The sequence below is a fragment of the Colletotrichum costaricense genome (genome assembly GCF_030867565.1).
Source record: "Colletotrichum costaricense strain IMI 309622 chromosome Unknown Scaffold_32.1, whole genome shotgun sequence".
In the NCBI taxonomy this organism is placed as follows: domain Eukaryota; kingdom Fungi; phylum Ascomycota; class Sordariomycetes; order Glomerellales; family Glomerellaceae; genus Colletotrichum; species Colletotrichum costaricense.
Window position 1 is genome coordinate 55,369 of NW_026848261.1, and position 20,559 is coordinate 75,927.

Here is a 20,559-nt window from a genome sequence, read left to right on the forward strand (position 1 = left end):
ACACTTTCTTCTTCCTACTTTTTTTTGCTTCTCGGTGCTTCGTACTCTGCTCGTCACGCTCGCATACTCGTAAAAATTCGACCAAGAAAACGCTTCTTGGGAATGGCATGTTCTTCCGCGGATACCTCTTGGGTACTATATTTGCCTGAAGGAGAAGATGGCCCTTCGGGGTCACCAGCAAGCTCAAATTCGTTCCCTCGAAGCGTGACTTGCAATTTCTTCGAAGTCTTCTGAAGAATAGCTGCCGGCTGGAGACCATCGCTTAAGGCTTCGCGGCACTCATTACTGAGGACGACAAGGCTTGCCAAAGCCGAATCCTTTACGTCGGCCGGGATGTAGACATTCTCCGGTCCTCGTTTTCGATATGCTGCACTCTGGGCAGCAATTATGATGGTAAGTAAGAGTGTTGCTGCAGTAATCTCGACGGCGAGGAAAGAAATCCAACCCCAACTTATATGGACAAATGACACCTCCTTTAGAGGGGTTCCCTCGATAACGACCACGCCTGGTCTCTCATCTTGGTGATGAGTGGTTCGTAGCCTGTCAAACTTGGTCAGATAAGTTGTATAAAGACAAGGAAAAGAACTTACGCAGATGAAATGCTAGTAGCCATATTTGTGAGAAAGTTGCCGAGATAGATCGCTCGCTGTGTGGAGTTGAAGATAGTCTGGTTGGTGTAGAGCACATCATCGAGCCAGGCCAGGGCAAAGTTACCAACCCAAAAGAAGCCATCTGATTCAAGGTGCGCAAGGCTCAATTCTGCTTCTCCTTGCAGCACCCAGGATAAACCCTCGACCATACACCACATGGACGCGTATGAGGCGCTAAACCTCCTTGTTCCAGCATTCGGGGGTGTGATTTGAGCAACCAAGCCGTCTGTTTCTTTCGCCAGTCCGCACATACGATTTCCTTCCTCCGAAACTATACACTTGGGACCCATGATGATTCCTTTGCTTGGGTCATCTATTTGCGATATAGTATTGGTTATCGTGGTCTGTTCAACCCCCTTATGAACCTTTGTTTCGAATGTCTGAACGCAGAGATGGAACATGACCTCGACTGCCTCGTATTCAAAGTCCGTAATCGAGTAGTACATATCTTCGGCACCGTCTGGCTGACTCGGAAGATGCAAGATTTTGTCAGGCCGTAGCGGAGAAGTGTAGATGAAGAAGTACGAGCTGATTCTGGTTTTGAGAAGCCTTGTTCTGTTTGAGAAGCCGAAGGTATCGGACCCCTCAAGCAAGTCGCCTTTGAAAACTAATGAGCTTTGGTGCAAGAGCCCATATTTGCTCGACAGGCTGATGTTCCATGTCTTTCGACCGAGAGTCAGTCTCCCATTACCGCCCGCGATCAAGTCCGACGTCAAGTTATTTATCGGCTCAACGCGAAGTTTAGAAGTTATGTTGGCAATGTCAACACAAACACCAAGTGACTGATATGGTTCAAAGTCGCAATTTCCTGTAGAGCACACAGATTTCTGTGGGGGTGCCGGTACTTCGAAACTTGCAGTATCCGGCATAGTAGCCTTCACTGACGCTTCTCGAGCCACCCTTCTCAGTCTGCGCTCGTCCAGGCTGATTTCATCGATGGTAAAAATCCTGGCCGACTCTCCAGGAGCTGGATCATCTCGTTGACGGTAGTTGATAGCCAATTGAGTTACTGGGGAGGAAAGAATGCTGACGATCATCAAGATAGCGCCAAGAGCGACTGTGTGCTTGAAACGCACCCGAAATAGCATTTTCATAGAACCCGACCAGCCCCTACTTGCCTGATCAAAGACATGAAAATCATGCAAGGGTCTTGATTTCAAGAACCAGGTGAACTTCGATTGGCTCAAAGCAGTCGATACTGGTAGCATGAAGGCTCCTTTAGCCAACGTTGTGAAGAGGGCGATAACTGTGTTAAGCGTGATCTTGGAACGCGAACTTGGCAACGATTGATCGTCATAAATAGCGAGAACGACGATAATAGCTGCAGTGATAAATGATGGTCATTAGACAACGACATTCCCGGATGAATTCTGGATGGCTTGTGCTTAGCCACGCATTTGCTTACCGATCAATAAGGCGATGCTGGCCATGAGGCAAAGGATCTCTTTCCACCAGACTTTCCAGAACGGAGCATACACTATCAGTGACATTGGGTGATGAAGTTCGCTTTTTGAGCCAGCGCTATCGCACAAGGGTTGCTCCGAGCAGACGAGCTGCTCCTGTCTAAGAATAGAGGCGTCTTCGATCACAGCCTCTTGTACCGTGAGGGAAGCTGGCATACTCTCAGCTATCGTCTCTCGCTCAGTTTCGCTATTGCGTGTTGGTGGAAGTGAGTCTCTGGTCTTTTGCTGAGGCTGGACATCGGAGGACATAGTCGAAGGGGATGGCAAGACGTTTGCCTGGTGGGAATCGCTCTCATTGTGGTAAAACGGTTGCGCCGGTATGTCCTGGTGCAAGCTATCTTGACCGGGCGGTTGGATCTGGGGAGCCTCGATGACATCTTCAGGACTTGAGCCTGTATGCTCTTGCTGGTAAGAGTCTTGTTGGTTTCTTAGCTGAAACACTGGTGGGTTTTGACCTGACATTGTACTAGAAAAATGGCAAGAGAAGTTATTCTGTAGCCTCTGAAAATTGAAAAGCAATCAACAAGCTAGGGGGAAACAGGCTCCCTTTTATCTATTAATTACTTCGTTCAGGCTCACTATGATTCCCCAGGTTCAAATCTGTGTGTTACACGTGGAAGCGAGTTTGGGCGCAGCAAAACCGGATCGTAAACCTCCAGCCTACTAGACTGACTTGGAATTGGGTTTCACCGATTACGTGCAAGTGTACAAGAGTAATATCGGATTCACTCTTGTGATGGTATAATATGAAGACGACTCTTGTGCGAATGAGATTCATGCAGGTAGCCTAACCATAGCATCGTTCAAGAGCAACTTACGGGAGTGACCGAGTAACCCCCACAACAAACAAAGTCTACGCCACACCGCTGATCTATCACGGGCTGATTGGAATTTCTCATGATTATGGAGGTGAGTCTTGTACATCATATGGCTGTACGCTGCCTACTGGCGGGACACGAGTGAAGCTGAACTTTGCCTACGAGTAAGGGGGTGACGCTGCACGAATACACATTCCGTACAGCCTCAAAACGCTATGAGTAGTGTGGCATTGACCATGGGCTCAGAGCTGTTTCTCACAGTATGGCTTTAAAGCAAAGTGTTTGAGTGAAGCTACTTTTCGCTCGATCCGAGGTAGATACAGCAGTAAGTAGACGTTGAAGTTGTCCGAGACACACTCTTCATTGTTGGATCCTGCAATGAGAGAGCAGTACGGCCAATGAACATATCCTTCTCAAGGTAGGTACCTTGAGCATCATGACAGCAACCACTCAATATTCAGTCAGCTGCACAGGAGCAACCGATTTGTCCTTCACCACACAAAAGATGGCTTTCGGATGTTTAAGAACCTTAAACCAGGGACGGGCCGCGACCGAGACTTACACACACAGAGCTCGAGAGTTCATATAGTGGTATACTAAATGTTCGAAGTGAGCTCTCGGAATCGGAGCTGTATACCAACTGAATAGTCAACCACTAGAAAGGGATAAAGAAGGAGAAGGGGCGGGAGGATGTGTCCGTTTCGTAACTTTCGGTCTAGTATTGATTTCCCGAGTCATCGCTCAGCCAGGCACTCCGCAGCTCAAAGCTCTTCACGCAGGCTCATCATCCAGATGACTCCCCCACCCGCGACGTGGCCAAGCTATTCAAAGCGAAGCGCGACTTTGTAATCAGACATGGGTAGTCAAATTTAAGGGAAGGAGCTTGATCTTTATTTCACTTACTCGTCGTCATGCGATAGCTGAGATCTGGTGACCGCTGGATTATAGCTCCGTTCCTATGAAGTATATCAACTCATTTTTTTACCCTTCTAAGAGAGTAAGTAACATTCTCCTCTCCGCCGTAGATACACGAGGCACTATTAAGTAAATACCGCGACCGGCAGTTTCGGCAGGATATTAATTAAAGACTACGCATAGCCAGGTCTTAATGCCCCATATGCCACCCTGAAAACCACCTTTCATCCAGTGTATATACCGTCTAGTATACATTAAAGTATAGCAGGGAACATGCACAGGCAGCAGGCTTTCGCTCAACGCTTTTGCTAAGGTGAATGGAGTCCTCAACGTCTCACGCAAGCTTGGCCCCGGTTTCCCTTCAAGATATTCGTGGCCGCAAGCATGGCAAAACATCAGTTAGTATTTGGTCCCAGATATCACTACGCCTGAGCTAGCCGTGTTCAGAGAAGCTACAGAGAGCCGTTTTAAAGGAAGCGGTGCAGGATTCGCTGATGTAGAGGGCTCGCTTCGGAACTCTCTTCCACCTGCGCGTAACGGGAGTAGTAGAGGCAGGTTCTTAATGAGATGCATCGTGATGTGTGCTCGAGTTCTAGGACCTGGCAGAACGAGATTGAGTATGTCATTCTCAGGAGAGAGGGGTATATTGTTCTAATCATCTATTTTTTGGGAGCCGTACTTCATCAACCGGCAAGCAACTTATCATCAGTCTCAAGAACCTTTTCCTGAACACTCTGATCCTCCTTCTCCCCATTCTTCTTCACCACCTCCTCCTCAACCTCCTCCTTTGCCCCCTCCCCATTGCCAGCAGCCTTCAACTTGGCCTTATCCTTCTTACTCAACGACACCGCCCCCTTCGCCATAGCCTCCTTGGGCAAAGGCCGGATAATCGGCTGCACAACCCACCAAGGCCTCTTACACCGCTTCACCGCGCCCCTCGAACTCTCCCCATCCTCCTCCACAACCTCTGCCGCATCGGCCTCCGGACCCAGCACCTCGTCACCCGCAAACATCTCCGCGCCCCGGGCCTCATACTCAATCAACCCCTCGGCAACCTTGCGCTCAACCATGCTCAAGATCCTCTCGTACGCCTCCAAATCGCCCGCCCGGCTCCGCGCCAACAAGTCCCGCACGTCAGTGTGCTTCGATACGAAGTGCCGTAGCAGGTGAAACATGTGCGGCTGCATCGCGGAGTAATTCGGGCTTAGCGCCCGGCTCTTGGCAGATTTGGGCCCGTTGGTCACGTCTCGCCTCCTCTTCTTCCGCTCCGGCTCGTCCTGCTCCGCCTCCGCGCGATCCATCTCCTCCATCCACGCCGTGTCGTCACCGGGTACAAACAACGGACGCCGCGAGGGTGGGTCCTGGCCCGCGGCGTACTTGTGTAGGATATCCATGTACCGCCTCATCACCGCGTCGACGCGGTACCCTCCCTTCCCGTCCTTGCCGCGCCAGTACTCCCTCGTCTCAGTCCCCGGGTCCGGCGGCCGGCTGAAGATGGCGGGGTCACTCAGGTTCCCCTCGGCGCTCATCACGCCATCCGCGCCCGTGGCGTCCAGCGCGCGCTGCAAGTCACTGTGCTGCAGTATATTTCCGTTCGCGAACAGCACCGTCTCGGGCGGCAGCTGGCCCCGCAACCACCGGATGGTCTCCCAGTCCGCCAGGCCCGTCAGATGTCCCTTTTGCTCGCGCAGCCGGCCGTGGACCGTGAGGATGGACGCGCCCGCCGCGAGCACGTTGCGTGCGTACGCCAGCGTCGCGGCCCTAGTGTCAAGGATCCTGATCTTGGCCGTCACGGGTATGGGCAGGTTCTTGTGCAGGGTGTTGATGAGCTTGAAGATGAGGTCCTGATCCTCCTGCAAGAAGGCGCCGTATTTTCCCTTCTTGGCGATGCCTTGCGGGCATCCCAGGTTCAGGTCCACGGCGTCGCAGTAGGGCGCGACCTTGAGGGCGGCGCCGAGGAGGGCGTCGGGGTCGTTTGCGCAGAATTGCACAAACAGAGGTCTGTCAATGGCGGGGTTGCCGTCGAGCCAGGGCTTGGTCGTCGGAGTCGGGTTCGTCGGAGTCGCAGCAGTGCCAGTCGCATCGTTCGAGTCGTCGGGTCTGACCGCCTGGAAATGGCACTGGCGGTAGTTTTCCGTGTCTTTGTACAATCGCGCATGGAACATGGGTGTGTAGGCCACCAGGTTCTTCTGCTCGGACGCTGGGATGAACGACCGGCTCAGCATTCGCCATGCCTATAGAAGGCCGTTAGCAATCCCGCTCCCAGACAGTGCCTCTCCGCACCACGAGCTTTTTGGGGAGAAGAGAAAGAAAAAAAACCTACAAATTCAGATTGATCCACCATGGGTGCGAGAATGTACTTTGGACTTCCGATGCTCTCATAGAATGCCCGTCCGTGTAGCTTCGGTCTGGTCACGGCCGCTGTCGATGCTCCGGCCTCAAGCCCCGCGGTCGGGGCCTCTGTCGTTGTCGCCATGCTTCTCGTCGAGGTCAAGAATCGGGCGAACCGGGTTGTCTGAGACGTCCGGAGCCTCCAGAGCTTGAGAAACCCCTCCAGAATTTCGACTGTAATTGTAGAAAAGAGAAAAAAAATCACTGATGAATAGGGGGTTCAGTTTGACATCGCACGCTCGACCGAATGTCGCCTTGCCGTCGATTGCGAATCTTTCTACTTTGGCTTGTGATGGCAGAAATTTTTGGTTGAGCCTTGCACACTAACAGAGTGCGAGGCTGAGAAACCCCAGATGGGAAACTCTACCTGATTGGGTGGGGTCATTGGGCCCAGTGTTTCCCCCACGCATGGAACCTAAGGAACTGCGAGGGAAGGGGAACTGTCATCTACAGCAAATGACGTCGTCCCGCCGATCAAGGAGAAACGCTCTGCGGAGACGAGTACTTGACACTGCGGCTTCTCAAGGCTCATTTAGCTCTAGCACTGAGACGGTGTGTCAGACCACTCATGACACACGCAACCCAACAAAGGATTACTTGCGTAGGACGGGGCTTTTCACATGCAAACTTTTCACTATGCGCGCTCGCTCTAGTCCGCTCTAAACTATTCAATTCGCTGGAGCGGTCGATACCAGCATCGAGACCTCGCTGAGACTAAGCTGTTCTTTTGGAAGAAAAAAGCCACACTCTATTCCGCCTCCTCATGACCCGACGAACTTTGAAGGCGACGTAACTCGAAGAGAACCGACAGGTAACGAAAAGTCCTTTAAGCCCTTACAAAACAAATATCGAAACACTAAACCTCGATCGAGTGTCAAGTGTGTGTATGTGTGTGAGTGAGTGATGCCATCTTTTCAGAAATCCGCATCTAAGTCGTCAGAGGACTTGGGCCCATCTGATAAAGTGTAAGAGGTCACCGCTATTATCGCCATCATGTCCTCGAGGTCCGTGTGATTGCTGCTCAAATGCAAAGAGGCCATCGGCCCGTAATCTGCACTGACTGGCCTGCTGCAAGGCTGTCCCATCCGGCCGCCGTCTTCGTATACCTCCCGCCCATTGTGAAAAAAGTAAAATAAAAAAAGAATTAATCGACAAAGGGCGGCCGGGCAAGGCTTCTCAGTCAGGCGAGAAAAATGCTGTCGAGTGACGATAGTAAACGCCCTGACACCGTACGATGCTGTTCCTGAACGCCGTCGAATGGTAAATGTAGTTCAAATACATGATTGAGGGTTTGGTGCCCGTCATCAAGAAGCAAAAGTGGTGGGATTCCGTCTTGGAGGCGTAGCCATCGTTAGAAGAAGTGCGTGTAAATCTTGGAGTTTTCGTGAACTTCCATTTCCTGTGAGCAGTTAGCGATGCATCCATCTGTGATGTCAAGATTAGCACGTACCATCTTGAATGTGTTGAGCTCCTCCTTAATCTGCTGGGCTAGCATCGGCGTTAGGCGATTGCAAGTAGCAATTTCGCCCCTACGATCATATTCGCCGCTGGGCCAAGTGTCGTGGAAGACGATTCTCGGCGAGAAAGTTGCGTTCCTCTTGGCGGAGCCCGAAGGCGTACCTGGGGCACTCTTGGTGTCCTGGCGAAGCCTCAAAGCAGTCATGAAATAGTCTTCGTTACCGATGGCGACAGATCCGGAACGCTTATGGCCCTGAGCCTCGTCATTTGGCGTGCTGGGTGCAGTTGAGATAGGAGAATCGGCGACGTTCGGGATCGCTGGCAACTCGAAGTTGGATCGCGGGTCGCGAGCAGGGCTGCCTGATCTGTTGTGCTTCAGAATGCCTTTCCTGACAGCAGCAAGCACTTCGGCACGCTCCTTATCACCATCGACAATGCTCTTTCGCCTCGCGCTATCGGTACCTGAACTTCCAGCACGTTCCGAAACCATGCTAGGGGTATTCGAAATATCCAAGGAGTTACGTTCCAGATGAGGAAATCCAGTGCCACCGCCGTTCTGTGCATGAGGATCAGCGTTGACATTGACTCTCTCGGCTTCAACGGTAACCATGGACACGGCAGCCTGGCTGGCTTCTGGGGCCAGCGCATCTGCTGCCGGAACGCCAATAACGGACTTTGGCCGGAAGAGGCCAACGAGGTTACGAGTACTCTTTTTCATGCCACGACCCATCTTACGGATCATAATTGAGGCAGATGATGCGGTGGACGAAATGGAGAGGTTGTCTGTCGAACTGGAGAATAGCCTTCCGCCATAAATGTTGTTCCCGATGCCCCCTTCCTCCTGCTTCTTCGCGATGGCGGCCTGTTCTGCATCGTAAATCTCGGCCGCTGTCGGCTCCTTGTGCAATCTGGTGGGATCAGACACACTATTTTCGTCGATGGTAGGTTCGAGGCCGGAGGCCTTTTTGAAATCGGCCGCGCTACCAAATGAGAAGGCTCTGCGCAATCGCGATGTCTTGCTCTTGGATTTTGTACTCTTCTGGCTAATCGCAGCCAAATGCTGGGCTGCGGGGCTGCTAGCGTTGTTGCTGTTGGACGCAGTCGTGCTCTGAGACAAGACCTGTTGCGGAGCATTGCCCAGAGAGGAAGGTGGTTTTTGGAGACTCGAGTCGGTCGCCATGGTCACCGGCTTTGAGAGAGGAGAGGGAGTAGACTGCCTCTTGGCCGCATCTGACGATGAGCTACGTGGAGGAATATTCACGATCTTAGGATAATCTTGCTTCGAAGAGCCATCATCCAAGTGTGAAGGAGTTGAAGAGGAAGAGGGGTTGCCCGTGGGGGTGGGTACGCTGCGGTTGGCAGACTGGTGGAAATAACCTTGTTAGCGATGGAACACTTGAGGATGGCTGGGCCAGTGCGTGATTGGGCAATCGAATGAAGGGATGAGGCGGAGACAGAGCGCCTCCAGCGACACCGCAAAAACCGGGAGTGACGACTTACCGAAGATGGTCTGGAATGGCTGCTGCGGCTCGATACAAGGCTTTCAGCGCTGCCATTGCGGACATGCATGTTGTTGTCGGCGGGAGGTGCAAGACTGGAGACGATGCGAAGTGTCTTTTCGCTGTTTTTGGGAGTTGGCACGCGGTCGGAACGGGAGGAATCTTCCGGTTGAGAGAATTCCTGTGGGGTTAGCGGCTTGGGATAATCGGCAGAATCAAGCGAGTGCATGCTGCGCCGCCTGAGCCGCTTGCTGTCTTCCACACTTTGTTGTTGACTTAATTGCATGTCATCAACCGCACCATAATAACTGTTTGGTCTGCTCTGGAAAGACGGGTTCCGGCCTCGCACTGACGCGTTCTTTTGCTCATCATTGTACAAATGACTAACAGTCGCCATGCCTGAGCCTGACGGGGCGCTAGTCTGGCGAGGTTGTTGTTGCTGGAGAGCCGGGCGCCGGTACCTATCAGGCGTCGTCTTAGTCCCAGCGGTCTGAGCGAATGTCATTTGCTGTGTCGTGTTGCCTGCCAGATAGGCCGACTGAGGCCTCGGGGCCTGTGAATTTGTGCGAGCAGTAGGAATGCCCGAATCGTCCCTCGAACCTCCTTTGCTAGTACCCATGCCGTGGTTGTAGCCAACGTTTGATACTGAAGAGCTTCCTCCGTGACGCGCGCCTTGCGTCGGCACCGCAGGTGAAGATGCCGTACGATATCCGTTGCCATATTGCTGCCACTGGTTGTTGGTGTTCAAACTCGGTGTGCTGGTGAAAGCGTAAGGCTGAATAGGGGCATTACTACCGCGATACACGGCGGAACCTGAAAAGTTTCTCTGCGACTGTTGAGCAGCCATGTATTGCTGGTTCGCCTGGGCTTGTGTTGGGACCATGTTGCCTGAGGGTCTCGACTGGAGAGTGGTAACAGTAGTGGTCTGCTGGGGGTACGTTTGAACCAGCGCGGCCATATTCCAAGGAGCCGTCGAGAGGAAATAGTGGCGAACAAGCAGTCCTTCACCGGTCCTATGTTCGGGCAAGTTGCTCAAGTTCGAAGTACGGCTAGATTGTCTTACTCCAAGGGAGGGCGAAGACAGGTGATAACGAAGCCGAGCGGTTTGCTGGCTGGATCTGCAGAATACTGAAAGAGGCAGGCAAGTGTTAGCAAGGCTCTTTCCACTCGAGTTTGATGTCAGCATCAGACTCTCAGTAGGCCTAGCGGATGACTGGCTACTGTCATACGTATGACACGACAGGAAAATGGCCGCGGGCAATGATCAGAGTCGAGGTACGAATCTAACGAACCTTTCTTTGCTTTCTCTTTTATACGAAGGTAGAAAATGGAAGAATAGTTAATCTGTCCCAAAAACGACTGACTTCTTTCTAGAAAGAAGGAAGCTGTGGTTGGAAACAGATAGCGATTGTGGAAACGAAGGTCGCCTGCGGCCAGGGGTTACAGCGAGAGTATCGTCGTACTGAGAATAAAGATGAGGGTTCGCGTCTACTGCGAAGGGGCTGTTGGAGAGCACTCGTACGGGACGATGTAGGAATCGACCAAAGGGAGGCAAGATCGAGTGTCACCGAGACAACTCGAAGCAAAGCTAGCAGTCGACCGGGAACATGGGGATGTGAAGCACTCGTATCCGGCTCGAAATTGTAGCTAGAGAATCGTCGGGGACGGGATGAGGTGGTGACGAGTCAGCCACGTAAACCTGAAGCTCGTCTTTTATTCGGGTTTTGAGATGGAGGGTGTATCGAGATCTCGGGTCACAAAAAGAAGAAGTTGCAGTCGATCAGCGTGTAGAGAGTGCGGTTTGTGTTTGTCTGTTTTTTTCGGTTGCTTTCTTTTTCTCCTTGTTATCGGAAGGACGAACGGGCGAGACGTGGAAAGGAAAGAAGGCGGCAGTAACGGAGATGCAAAGTGCGATTCGGGGTTGGCAACGAAGAGACGGGGGAAGAGAATATGGATCCAAGTCGGGAAGGGGACCCTGAGAGTCAGGCAACCTCTTAGGGATTCCGTTAATTGTTTTGGGGGGGAGGGAAAAGGGGGTACGTTGGTGATGTGGGTTGGGATTTAGGGGAACGACGATGCAATTGGGGGCAGAGAGGCGGCAGATGGGGGAAGAATAGAAGGAAGAAGGGGGAACGAAAGGGAAGAGAAGAGATGGGATATTTTTTGAGGGGATACAGAGAGAGCAAGTCGGGTGTGGTGAGAGGGAATTCCTAGGAGGCGAGGAGGAGGAGAAGGAGGTTTCTCTCAGGCAAAATGGCGGTTCGGGGTGGGCAGGCGCAGTGAAGGGTCGAAATGGAGATTGCCAAATGGGAAGGTTTGTGGTATCGTACCGATGGCCCATGGTGCTGCATTGGTCTGCTGGAGCCAGGCGACGATGGAGTTCCACTTTCCTGGAGACCGTACTGCGTACACAGTACTCCGTACCTCGTGCAGGAAATGGATCATAAAAGTACCCACGCCGCCCATTCATGCGGATAGGGATACATGCACTTGCTTGTAAATGCACAATCACACAATCCACCATGGCCTTGATCCTAGGCAGGTCCCCTACCCTTGATCCCATGTACCCTGTGTTTTCGTTGCGGCAGACTGGGTGCCCCGGCCCAACGCCATCGTATCTGACTGGTCCAGTCTAGTCCTACAAGTGCGGTCCAATGTACGGATACTTTTCTCTCCTATCCATCCGTAGTACGTCGAGGAACATTTCAGTGTCCTATATGCTCGCTGCCTTTTCATAACTTGAACCTCAACTTCCTATAGTGCCTACTTCTAGGAAGGAAAGCATAAGCAGTGAAAAAGAAAAAATAACAGACTATGTCAACATGATGGGTAAAGCGTCAGTTGTGCTTGCTTCATCGTGATCTCAGATAAGATATCACAAGGCTGGCCATCAACGTTTCGGGGACATAGCTGTGGACTCAGGAGAGCTCCTTCCATGTATCAATGTAGGTACTCCGGAAGGTATGTAGGAATCGAGGTTGAGCAGCCATGTGTGAGACTATACCCTTCCACTTGTTATTCTCCTCCTTCTCCATGTCGCCTACACACAGGGCGGACCCCCCAAATCCCCTCCGAAAATAACCCAAACAGGAATGGCCAGGACGCGTCCCTTGGTCTCCTGGGAAGGACGTGAGGACGTATTCCTACACAGTAGGTGGCTTGGAGAATTTTGGCAATCTGTCATTGGGTGGACGAACGAAAAGCGGCGAATCACGACCACGCTACCCCTTGCTCCTGGGCGACTGGAAATGCTCGCCGCGCTCAGAATGCCACGAGTGCCTCCTTCCTGTGTGCCTGGTGTCCCGAATGAGGAAGCCCCAAGGGATTCGGGAACAACAAAAACACAACCACAACATTCAATCCACCACTTACCGTGCCGGTCCACCAATGCCGCGCCCGTCCCTACCTATTCACTGCTACTTCGTAAACGCAGCGTACGGATAGGTAGGCACGTAAGCTACCCCTTAAGGCTTCAGCATCGCCAAAGAGATGGATGGCACAGGTGCAAAAGCAAGAGCGCTGCAGATACAACCACCTCATACTCCCTACAACTTTCGAATACCTAGCAGCACGCTCAACATGATCATCTCAATTCTTGTACATGCAGAGAACAACACTGTTACCTGCAACCGCCGTTCCCACGCGGCACCGGGCATAGGTCCGGGCACTGTCAGATGAGAAAGATGGGATGCTCGACCTTCAAACCAAAGACCCAAAGACCCAAAGATGCAACACCGCTTCGGAGACTTGTTCAACGCGCAACGTCGATCCATCGCGCGTCAAACAAACGTCCAAGGAGGCGGAAACGAAACACCTCAACGTTCGCGCTCCCAAGCTCGCCCGTGCTAGGTTATCTGACCTCACACTGCCGAGTCTTCACGGTAGCCATACGCCTCTTCAGCCTCCCTCGCCAGAGGACCCTTACGCTTGGTACACGACAGCACTGTATGGATGTACAAGCTACCCAAGCAAGTGTCCAAGTGCTGAAATCCAGCAGAGTGCCAGTTCTTCGGGATCGATGCACACACCCACACCCAAACCTACTAGGCTCCAGAGTCCTACACGATGGGACGAAATGCAGATTCTTCGGCTCGACCAATGTCATCAGCCCATCACTAGATCCCACCAAGCAACGCATGTATACTGCCTACTTAGATTCTTTCGCACTTTTCTGGACCGTCTCTGGATTCACCAGCTAGAGTATCTACCTAGCTTGTCGATGCATCTCTCGGCGGACTAGACGACAGACCGCCACGGCGGTACAACAACATGCCTCGCCAACATTCCCGGCCAATCACCATCTGGTTCGCCTCAATCTTGTCTCTGGAGCTGTCTCTCCCCCTTCTGTAGTGCAGACTGCGGCGCGAGTGCAGTCGTCAGTCACCGGTTACGTGTGATAATCGGCGGATACGAAGGGGCAGAAGGGAACGCTTCTCCGTATTCAACTTGACAAAGTGCCCCACCATGGTGGCTTTGCCATGCTAGAGATGGTGAGGTAATGCTACCTGCATATGGGAAGGGATGGCGTCCCCTGCCTTCGACAGGGAAAAAAAATTGCAGGGCCATTTCACACGCCTGCTCTGTCCGCCCTCCGCCTCCCACCCCATGCGCAAGAGACAAGGCCCATTCGTTCGACGGGAGACTGGAGCATACTGGAGTCATTGCCGCCGCCGCACTTGACCGAAAGGCCTAGGCGTCGGGGTGGTCACCGACAAGGGAGACATAAGATGGAGGGGAGAAGCCGTTCGTGATGGACTCCGCAGCTTGGTGACATCAGCAACACCCTATCAACAAACCCGGAAGACGTGAGTTATATCCGAACCTCGACGTCTTGCAGAAGGAAGGCAGATGTGCCGTGTGATTTTGTCTGACCCATGGTCTCCAGGAGTCGCTCTCGGTGCCGCTCAGGCAATCGACCGTTGACTTCATACACACGCGCACTATACTCTGTATTCACAACAGTAATACCGCACACGCACATAGTAAGGATACAATCACCTATCCGTACGCTCACTAGGCTGCACCCCGACCTGCCCGATTGATTCATTCGACCGGCCGCTCTTGACAGCGCTGATGACGTTGGCTAGAGCCCAGCCTCCGATCTGATCTGATCTTGAGGCTTGTTGATATTGCAATGCTCATGACCTCACTTGAGCTTCCCTTCTTTACTCCTTCATTCTTCATACATACTCGCCCTTTCTGCTCTTCCTTTGACTTTGAGCCTTAGCTCGCTTTTTCACACTATATTTAGTCCACGGCGAGAGATCAGTCAGGGGTCCACAAGACAAGTCGTCGGCCAACGACCAACGGGTCGCCAGTAGCACACAAGAGACGGGCAATGGAGAGACATTTGAGGTATGTTGTACGTGGGATGCACGAGCACTTACATGCAAAGGGGCAACACTATGAGCGGCCCACTTCGTACATGTACTTCTCGCACCGCAGGTGGCGGCAACAGCTAAGCACAGTACTTACTCGAGCGCGCGATAGCAACCAGAACAAGCGCGACACACACACACGAGATTCTCACAGGCTACAGACGGGTTCTTGCTAGCAACCACAACGGGGGTAAGGTGGAAACGACGCTAGCAGGCCAACAGACTAGCATGCTTGCTAACGGGCCATGATCGCTTCTCGCGGCGATGTGGCGGCGGCGTTGCGGCCCCTACAACTTTCCGGCGCCCCTGCCGATGAGATATGATGTGCTCGCATGCTAGCAATCTAGCAGAAGGCTTGAGTATGCGAGACGAGATCAAGTTCGTAAAGATACTGATGCGGAATATCAGGTCTAACCAAGCCAGCACAAGTACAAGTATAAAGGAATCCAGAGTACGCATGCAGATACTCCTGCGGTGCGGCTCTCAGCATGTATCATACGACGGGCACCTTTGACATACAAAGAGCTGGCTTGAATTGCGGTGAGATGGTGCAAGCCTCTCTAGCTGGAGAAGGCCAACGGAAAGCTCCAGCTAATTTACCGTACTCCGCATCGTAACCTATTCGTACGGATAGAAGCTCATGCTTTGGAAATGAAGCGAAGGTTTCCCGTCAGCAACCATCGAAACAAGCCAGGGCCCGCCAGCATAACGAACAAGGAGACGCCCCGTCGCAAGCAATTTGCTTCTGACTGCCAATACTCTTTGCTATGCAACGCACAACCTCCATATGTTTGACCGACACTTCAGCCCTGTGGTGCAGGCTATTTAAGTGTATTCGAGAACACATGGGGCCGCTGAAGAAAAGCATGAAGCTGTTGCACAGAGGGAGTGCGGATACCCCGAGCACCACGATTTTTTGCAGCTCATCTTGCTTTTCCATTCCATTTACGCATTGATCTCGAGATTTGCCAGGGAGCACTCAATTACCATAGATGATGCGCCCATGCCCGTGGCCCTAGGCTGCTTTGCTGGGCTTTTGCAAAAATCGAACAAGCCTGTTCACAGACGATGCATCCAAGCACCACACCAGGTCATCGCTCAATTTCTCGATGCTGAAGTAAGCACACTGGGTCAAGGTTGGTCAGAAGATCAGATCATGTCCGACTGGATCTTGAGCGGCATCGAACAAGATTGCAGGACAACGGCAAAGGTGGAGTGTGGACGGGAAGTTGAATAAACGAGCGGCGTTCCGTTTTCGAGTGCAGTCAGTATTCTAGCCGGATATCTACCGTGTCTTTCCTAGACCACGCCGCAGCCGTTGCTTCTCATTCGCTGCTCTTATCATCGCTGGCGCTCATCGGCATCAGCACCGTTGGCGTCTGTGCCTGGCAGGAAGCTTCACCTAGGGCAAAGACAATTACCAAGACGCTTCGCAGGCAATGACCTTGGCCGAGAAGGCCTGGATGGAAGTAGGAGCCAACGGCTCGCACCTACTGCAGGCGCGAGGCAAAGCCCAGGCCAGGTGACGGGTGATTGATCAAGGGTGGCTCGATCATCTCGATAGAAACGAGCCGCTGTCTGCTTGAAACGACAGTCTCAACCGCCGATGCTTCAACGCGTACGGTATGTATTTTCCATGTTGACAGGTGCTTCCTTGCCAGGAAAATTTACTTGGGCATGGAAACGCTTGCGGTCACCACTACCACCTGGAGCTTGGAGGAAGGGGATTCTTTTGTCTCAACCTGCAGAGCTGGACGACAGAGTTCAGACATGCATGGCTCTGGCAGTTGTCTCGCTCATCCGCTCTTGCGAGCTTGGTGTGCCAAAGGCTCAAGCTGTCCGTCAAGTTCCCATCATCCTCAACAGACTTTCGGCAGCTTCCAGCTACATCTTCTCCACGAGTCCAGGGCTACCTTAATCAGAATTGAGATTTTACTTTCAGCTTGTCTGTCTGGAGCAAAGCCTCCGCGGGAATTATGAAAGATTTCCGACTACACCCCGGTCCCTGTCCCCGACATCTCATGGGCAGACTTCCTGGATCCCAGTCGCCAAATCTTTTCTCCTTTCGCGGCTTTGTCAGACCTGAACTTTCTCTGTGTTGTTAGACCCGATCATGACGCTATCTTGAAGCTGCGCACCAGCACGGAAACAAGCTCACCTGCAGCCTGCACTGACAGAAACCCCATCCGCAATGCGAGTCTATCTCTGCTCATATGGGCTGTTTGAAGGACTTGACGGGCCATCAATCAACTCGACTAGTCATTCCATCGAACAAAACATCTCGATGTACGGATACATATTCACTATCAAGCCCCAAGGGTACGGAGCACTCGCCGTCCTCCCCCACGAGTGTGACCCGATTTGGCAGGACATCACCGAACGGGGCCGCCGCTCCCCTTCGGAACCTCAGTACTCGATGACGCGGGCATATCGGTCTTCCGCAACGTATCAGAACAGTCAAGCCGGGCCACATCTACAGAGACGGCATTGCTTAGCAATTCCATGTGCAGAGTCGCAAGCCTGTGCGGGTTAGCTCGAGCCTTGGATATGCTAACCTCCGATCTGATGCTTGTCAAGAGACTTTATCACACCGAACAACAGCAGTGGCGACAAATATGGCACCTGCTTTGCTGCTCGATGAGCCGTGTCTCGGCACTCAGTATCGTGTCCGGCGGAAGGCTCTACTCCGTACACTATCCGTCCGTTCGATGTCGTGCCGAAGCAGAGTGCGATGAGCTTCCACGGACCACATGTCCCACCCTTCTCCCTCATCAATCGGGCTTCTGGGCCCGTGATGCCCTTTGAGCAACTTCCTTGCGCCTAGGGCCGAGTTCTTCTCGAATTGTTCGGCTGTGAGGAGGCGCGCTCAACGTCTGGACTAGCCCATGCGGGTATCGAGCCCATGGGTCTTCTCTTTTGTCGGGTGTTTCAATCTCACCTGGCCCCCAAGCCTCAGCCCAGCACGGTTTGCAATACCTATTGATGATCGGTCCATCCGTCGAAGGGCTGATACGGTGATACCTTGTGCGACAATTGCGCGCCCACCGCGTCCGTTCCACCCGCCGCTGGCAATGACAACAAGCACAGAGGCGCGACCGGCTGCATGAGAGGGCTTCCTTTTTCCTCATCTCGGTCAACTGGGATGGCTTCAATCCATCATTTCTTCTGATGCAGTGCGGGGGAGCAATAGCGAGCCATTATTGGTTCAGCCTGGATCCCGTCCGCTGCAACGCTGCAGCTTCACATGCGCTTATCCTGCTGCGCGCTCTCAGGCCTTGCGGGGGAATCGACCACACCAACGCGCGCGACCCTTTTTTTATTTTTATTTTTTTTAGGAGCAGCAACGCGATTCAGAGGGAAATATGCTCTCTCGAGATTCAAACAGTCTCGCGGCACGGACCCGTCAAGCCTGTGTTAATTTGCACGATAGTGTCCCTGGATCGCTGGATCTGAATGATGGATCTGGCAGCACAACGCAATACGATGTCCTATAGACGCAAGGACGACGAGCTCTTCCCAACAGTCAGTGTCAGTATGTGAGAGCAGGGCAGCCCATCTCAGTCTTCTAACTGGATCAACCTTGCACACTGCAGAAGGAACAACGACTTGACGCCTCCTCCAAGGCCAAATCCATGATCTCTGTGGATGTCCTGGCAGCATCGCTGAAGATCAGACGCATTCTGTGGAGATTGTCCTATCATGATCTTCTTGGCCTCGGACCGACTTGGTAGTGATCGCTTCGGGGTTGGATAGTAGCCATCAACAGCGTTCTGAGGGGTTTGTTGCTTGGCTGCCAGTTGTGACCCTGCCAACACACTGCACACGCCCACACGTAACAAACGAGCAGTGGGATATTCAGGGTCTGATCCATGAAAGCCGCCATGGCGTATCCTCGATGGCCTATACTACAACTATTGCTATGCAAAACAGCCCGAGATTCCAAGTTTGCATCCTTGTTTCGCAATGGCCTGCAAAGATGAAATCGCAGGCGGTCTCTCAGAAGTTAGAACGTAGCAGAAGCCTCTGCTTCGGAAATCTCGAACATGGGGTGTTTGGCCAACGTTTTCCGCATGGCGGGAAGTGGAAATTATCGAGAGTTTTCGCCGATTGCCTCACCAGTTGCGCGGCCCCCCGTTTTCGCCCACAGACTGGCGCAAGCAAGCCACGAACGACAGTGCCAGATCAGGAGGCCCGCTCTCGGTCATGGAGCGAAATAAGTGGCTCTCGAGAGTCGAAGGACTCACTTACAGTCTTGCACAGCATCTTCTGTCGCCCCACGATCAAGGGTTGTGGGTTCCTGGCGTCGTGTTCTAGTCGGCAGCGTGACTATTCACAACGCCATCGCCCGTAGAGTCTAGCGGCAGAATGACGGGCGACGATCATTTTACCAGAGACAGACCGTCTCTATCTCGTTGTCCGTTCTGGCGGGCCCAGTGCGACAACCGCGACGAATCGCAGAGCCAATTGATCGTGAAAAAGGCAATGCAAGTACTTCGATCAAGTTCTAGCTGCAGCAGACGGCGCACCACGAGCGCTGCAAGCGATGCAGACGCTGCAGGTCAAAAGGCAATGGCGCGAAGCACTCCCGATGAGGCCACACTGGCCGGCCCATCGGTGATATCTTGCAGGACCCATTCTCCTCCACCCGTGGGTACAATCCCAGGGCCCGAAGGGGCTTGCGAATGGCGTGGCCAAGACCGGGCATGACCCCGAGTTTGTCCACTGAAGTCTGACGGGGACGCCCCATCCTAGATGATGGACCACGCATCAGTTGCGGTGAGATGAACGGAACCAAATCTCCATCCCCGCACTCATCAATTTCATGCCACGGATCACTCTCATCTAATTAGTGTATCCTGCCGAGGCCGGGAGGCCAAGACGTCTTCCGCGAGCGATTAGCGAGGTTCAGTAACTAACTCTGCGCTGGTTTAAGCCACAGTCATCGGAGAAAATGATCAAACGTGATGCCAATTAAATCATTTCAATAAATCGTCAGGCCCAGGTTAGTCGGCCGCTCGATCTAGCCACTGCAATGAATTGGCCCCCAATAGCACAGCACCTCGAGGCGGCCAGATTCCTCAAAGAGACCAAGAAGACAGGTATCCCAGTCCAATGGCCCGCCATTCTAGGCAGTCCCAACTTCACCGAACCCACTGGATATAGCTCACAGCCTCCTGCTCAGTTCCAACTTGGAAGTCCTCATTTTTATCCATGTGAACGGAAGCCATTCCTGGACATGTGGAGCCTTAAGAGGTGAGTTATTCCCCGCTTATGGCCGTCAACTGACCATTGGTGAGAGAGACGACACTATGGCTGTACCGACCGCTTCCACTACCGAGGCGACCTTCCTGGCCGAGATACCAAACGAGACTTGACAAAGGCATTCACTTCGCAATGTGACTCTGCAGATGGAGCATTGCCGCTGGCTCTTCTCTTGAAGTTTGTATGTGTATCCGTACCCATCCCTGTTTTCGGGGCCTTCATGTTCACACCGGCACCATCACTCGTCCGAGCCAAGCCGGGTAGTGGCTATCATATTCCAGACGGCCGCAAAAGACGGGCCCTTCGGTCCACTCCCGTACGCGGTTACCTGCAGTGATATAGCACGCCGTGCAACAGTATCAACAGTACCGAGGGCTTTCCTACAATAGTGAGCGGAGTAACCGGTCGTTCAACGTCGGGTCCGGCGCGGAACCTGCTGCGGGAGACTGACACGCTTCCCTCTCAGCTCTCTCCGAGATTGGTCCACGGAAACAAACAGGTACTGTGGCAAGTTGCGCTGAGCTCTTCCTTACTTGCGGTAAAGAGAGGGGGAGGACATGTGCCACCGCCCGACCGAATGGACGGGATGCGGCGTCGCACATGGCTCGCGGGACGCTGTACGATGGATGAGGAAAGTTTTACCTTAGGTATCTTCCCCTTAGCTTGCCGATGTTGTGCAAGATTCCACGCGATCTTTCCCGAGCGTTGGGCTGCTTGGCCCGGGT

General features: G+C 52.9%; 6 protein-coding genes across 6 annotated transcripts; 3 read left to right on the forward strand and 3 right to left on the reverse strand.

The window, feature by feature from the left end:
* Positions 1 to 53: 53 nt before the first annotated feature.
* On the reverse strand, positions 54 to 2,575 carry CCOS01_16598 (uncharacterized protein; the record flags this gene model as incomplete). The annotated part of the gene is made up of 3 exons (XM_060464734.1): positions 54 to 540; positions 591 to 1,971; positions 2,056 to 2,575. 3 exons carry the CDS (start codon positions 2,573 to 2,575, stop codon positions 54 to 56), a joined length of 2,388 nt encoding a protein of 795 aa, XP_060304622.1.
* A 1,954-nt stretch (positions 2,576 to 4,529) lies between these two features.
* Positions 4,530 to 6,322, reverse strand: CCOS01_16599 (dihydrouridine synthase; the record flags this gene model as incomplete). Its single annotated transcript, XM_060464735.1, has 2 exons — positions 4,530 to 6,080; positions 6,170 to 6,322. 2 exons carry the CDS (start codon positions 6,320 to 6,322, stop codon positions 4,530 to 4,532), a joined length of 1,704 nt encoding a protein of 567 aa, XP_060304623.1.
* A 1,266-nt stretch (positions 6,323 to 7,588) lies between these two features.
* On the reverse strand, positions 7,589 to 10,152 carry CCOS01_16600 (uncharacterized protein; the record flags this gene model as incomplete). The annotated part of the gene is made up of 3 exons (XM_060464736.1): positions 7,589 to 7,636; positions 7,688 to 9,058; positions 9,196 to 10,152. The coding sequence occupies 3 exons, from the start codon at positions 10,150 to 10,152 to the stop codon at positions 7,589 to 7,591; spliced, it is 2,376 nt and encodes a 791-aa protein (XP_060304624.1).
* A 5,859-nt stretch (positions 10,153 to 16,011) lies between these two features.
* On the forward strand, positions 16,012 to 16,490 carry CCOS01_16601 (uncharacterized protein; the record flags this gene model as incomplete). Its single annotated transcript, XM_060464737.1, has 3 exons — positions 16,012 to 16,094; positions 16,167 to 16,195; positions 16,285 to 16,490. 3 exons carry the CDS (start codon positions 16,012 to 16,014, stop codon positions 16,488 to 16,490), a joined length of 318 nt encoding a protein of 105 aa, XP_060304625.1.
* A 2,058-nt stretch (positions 16,491 to 18,548) lies between these two features.
* On the forward strand, positions 18,549 to 18,923 carry CCOS01_16602 (uncharacterized protein; the record flags this gene model as incomplete). Its single annotated transcript, XM_060464738.1, has 1 exon — positions 18,549 to 18,923. One exon carries the CDS (start codon positions 18,549 to 18,551, stop codon positions 18,921 to 18,923), a length of 375 nt encoding a protein of 124 aa, XP_060304626.1.
* A 681-nt stretch (positions 18,924 to 19,604) lies between these two features.
* CCOS01_16603 (uncharacterized protein) lies at positions 19,605 to 20,171 on the forward strand (the record flags this gene model as incomplete). The annotated part of the gene is made up of 2 exons (XM_060464739.1): positions 19,605 to 19,825; positions 19,874 to 20,171. 2 exons carry the CDS (start codon positions 19,605 to 19,607, stop codon positions 20,169 to 20,171), a joined length of 519 nt encoding a protein of 172 aa, XP_060304627.1.
* Between the last annotated feature and the right edge of the window lie 388 nt (positions 20,172 to 20,559).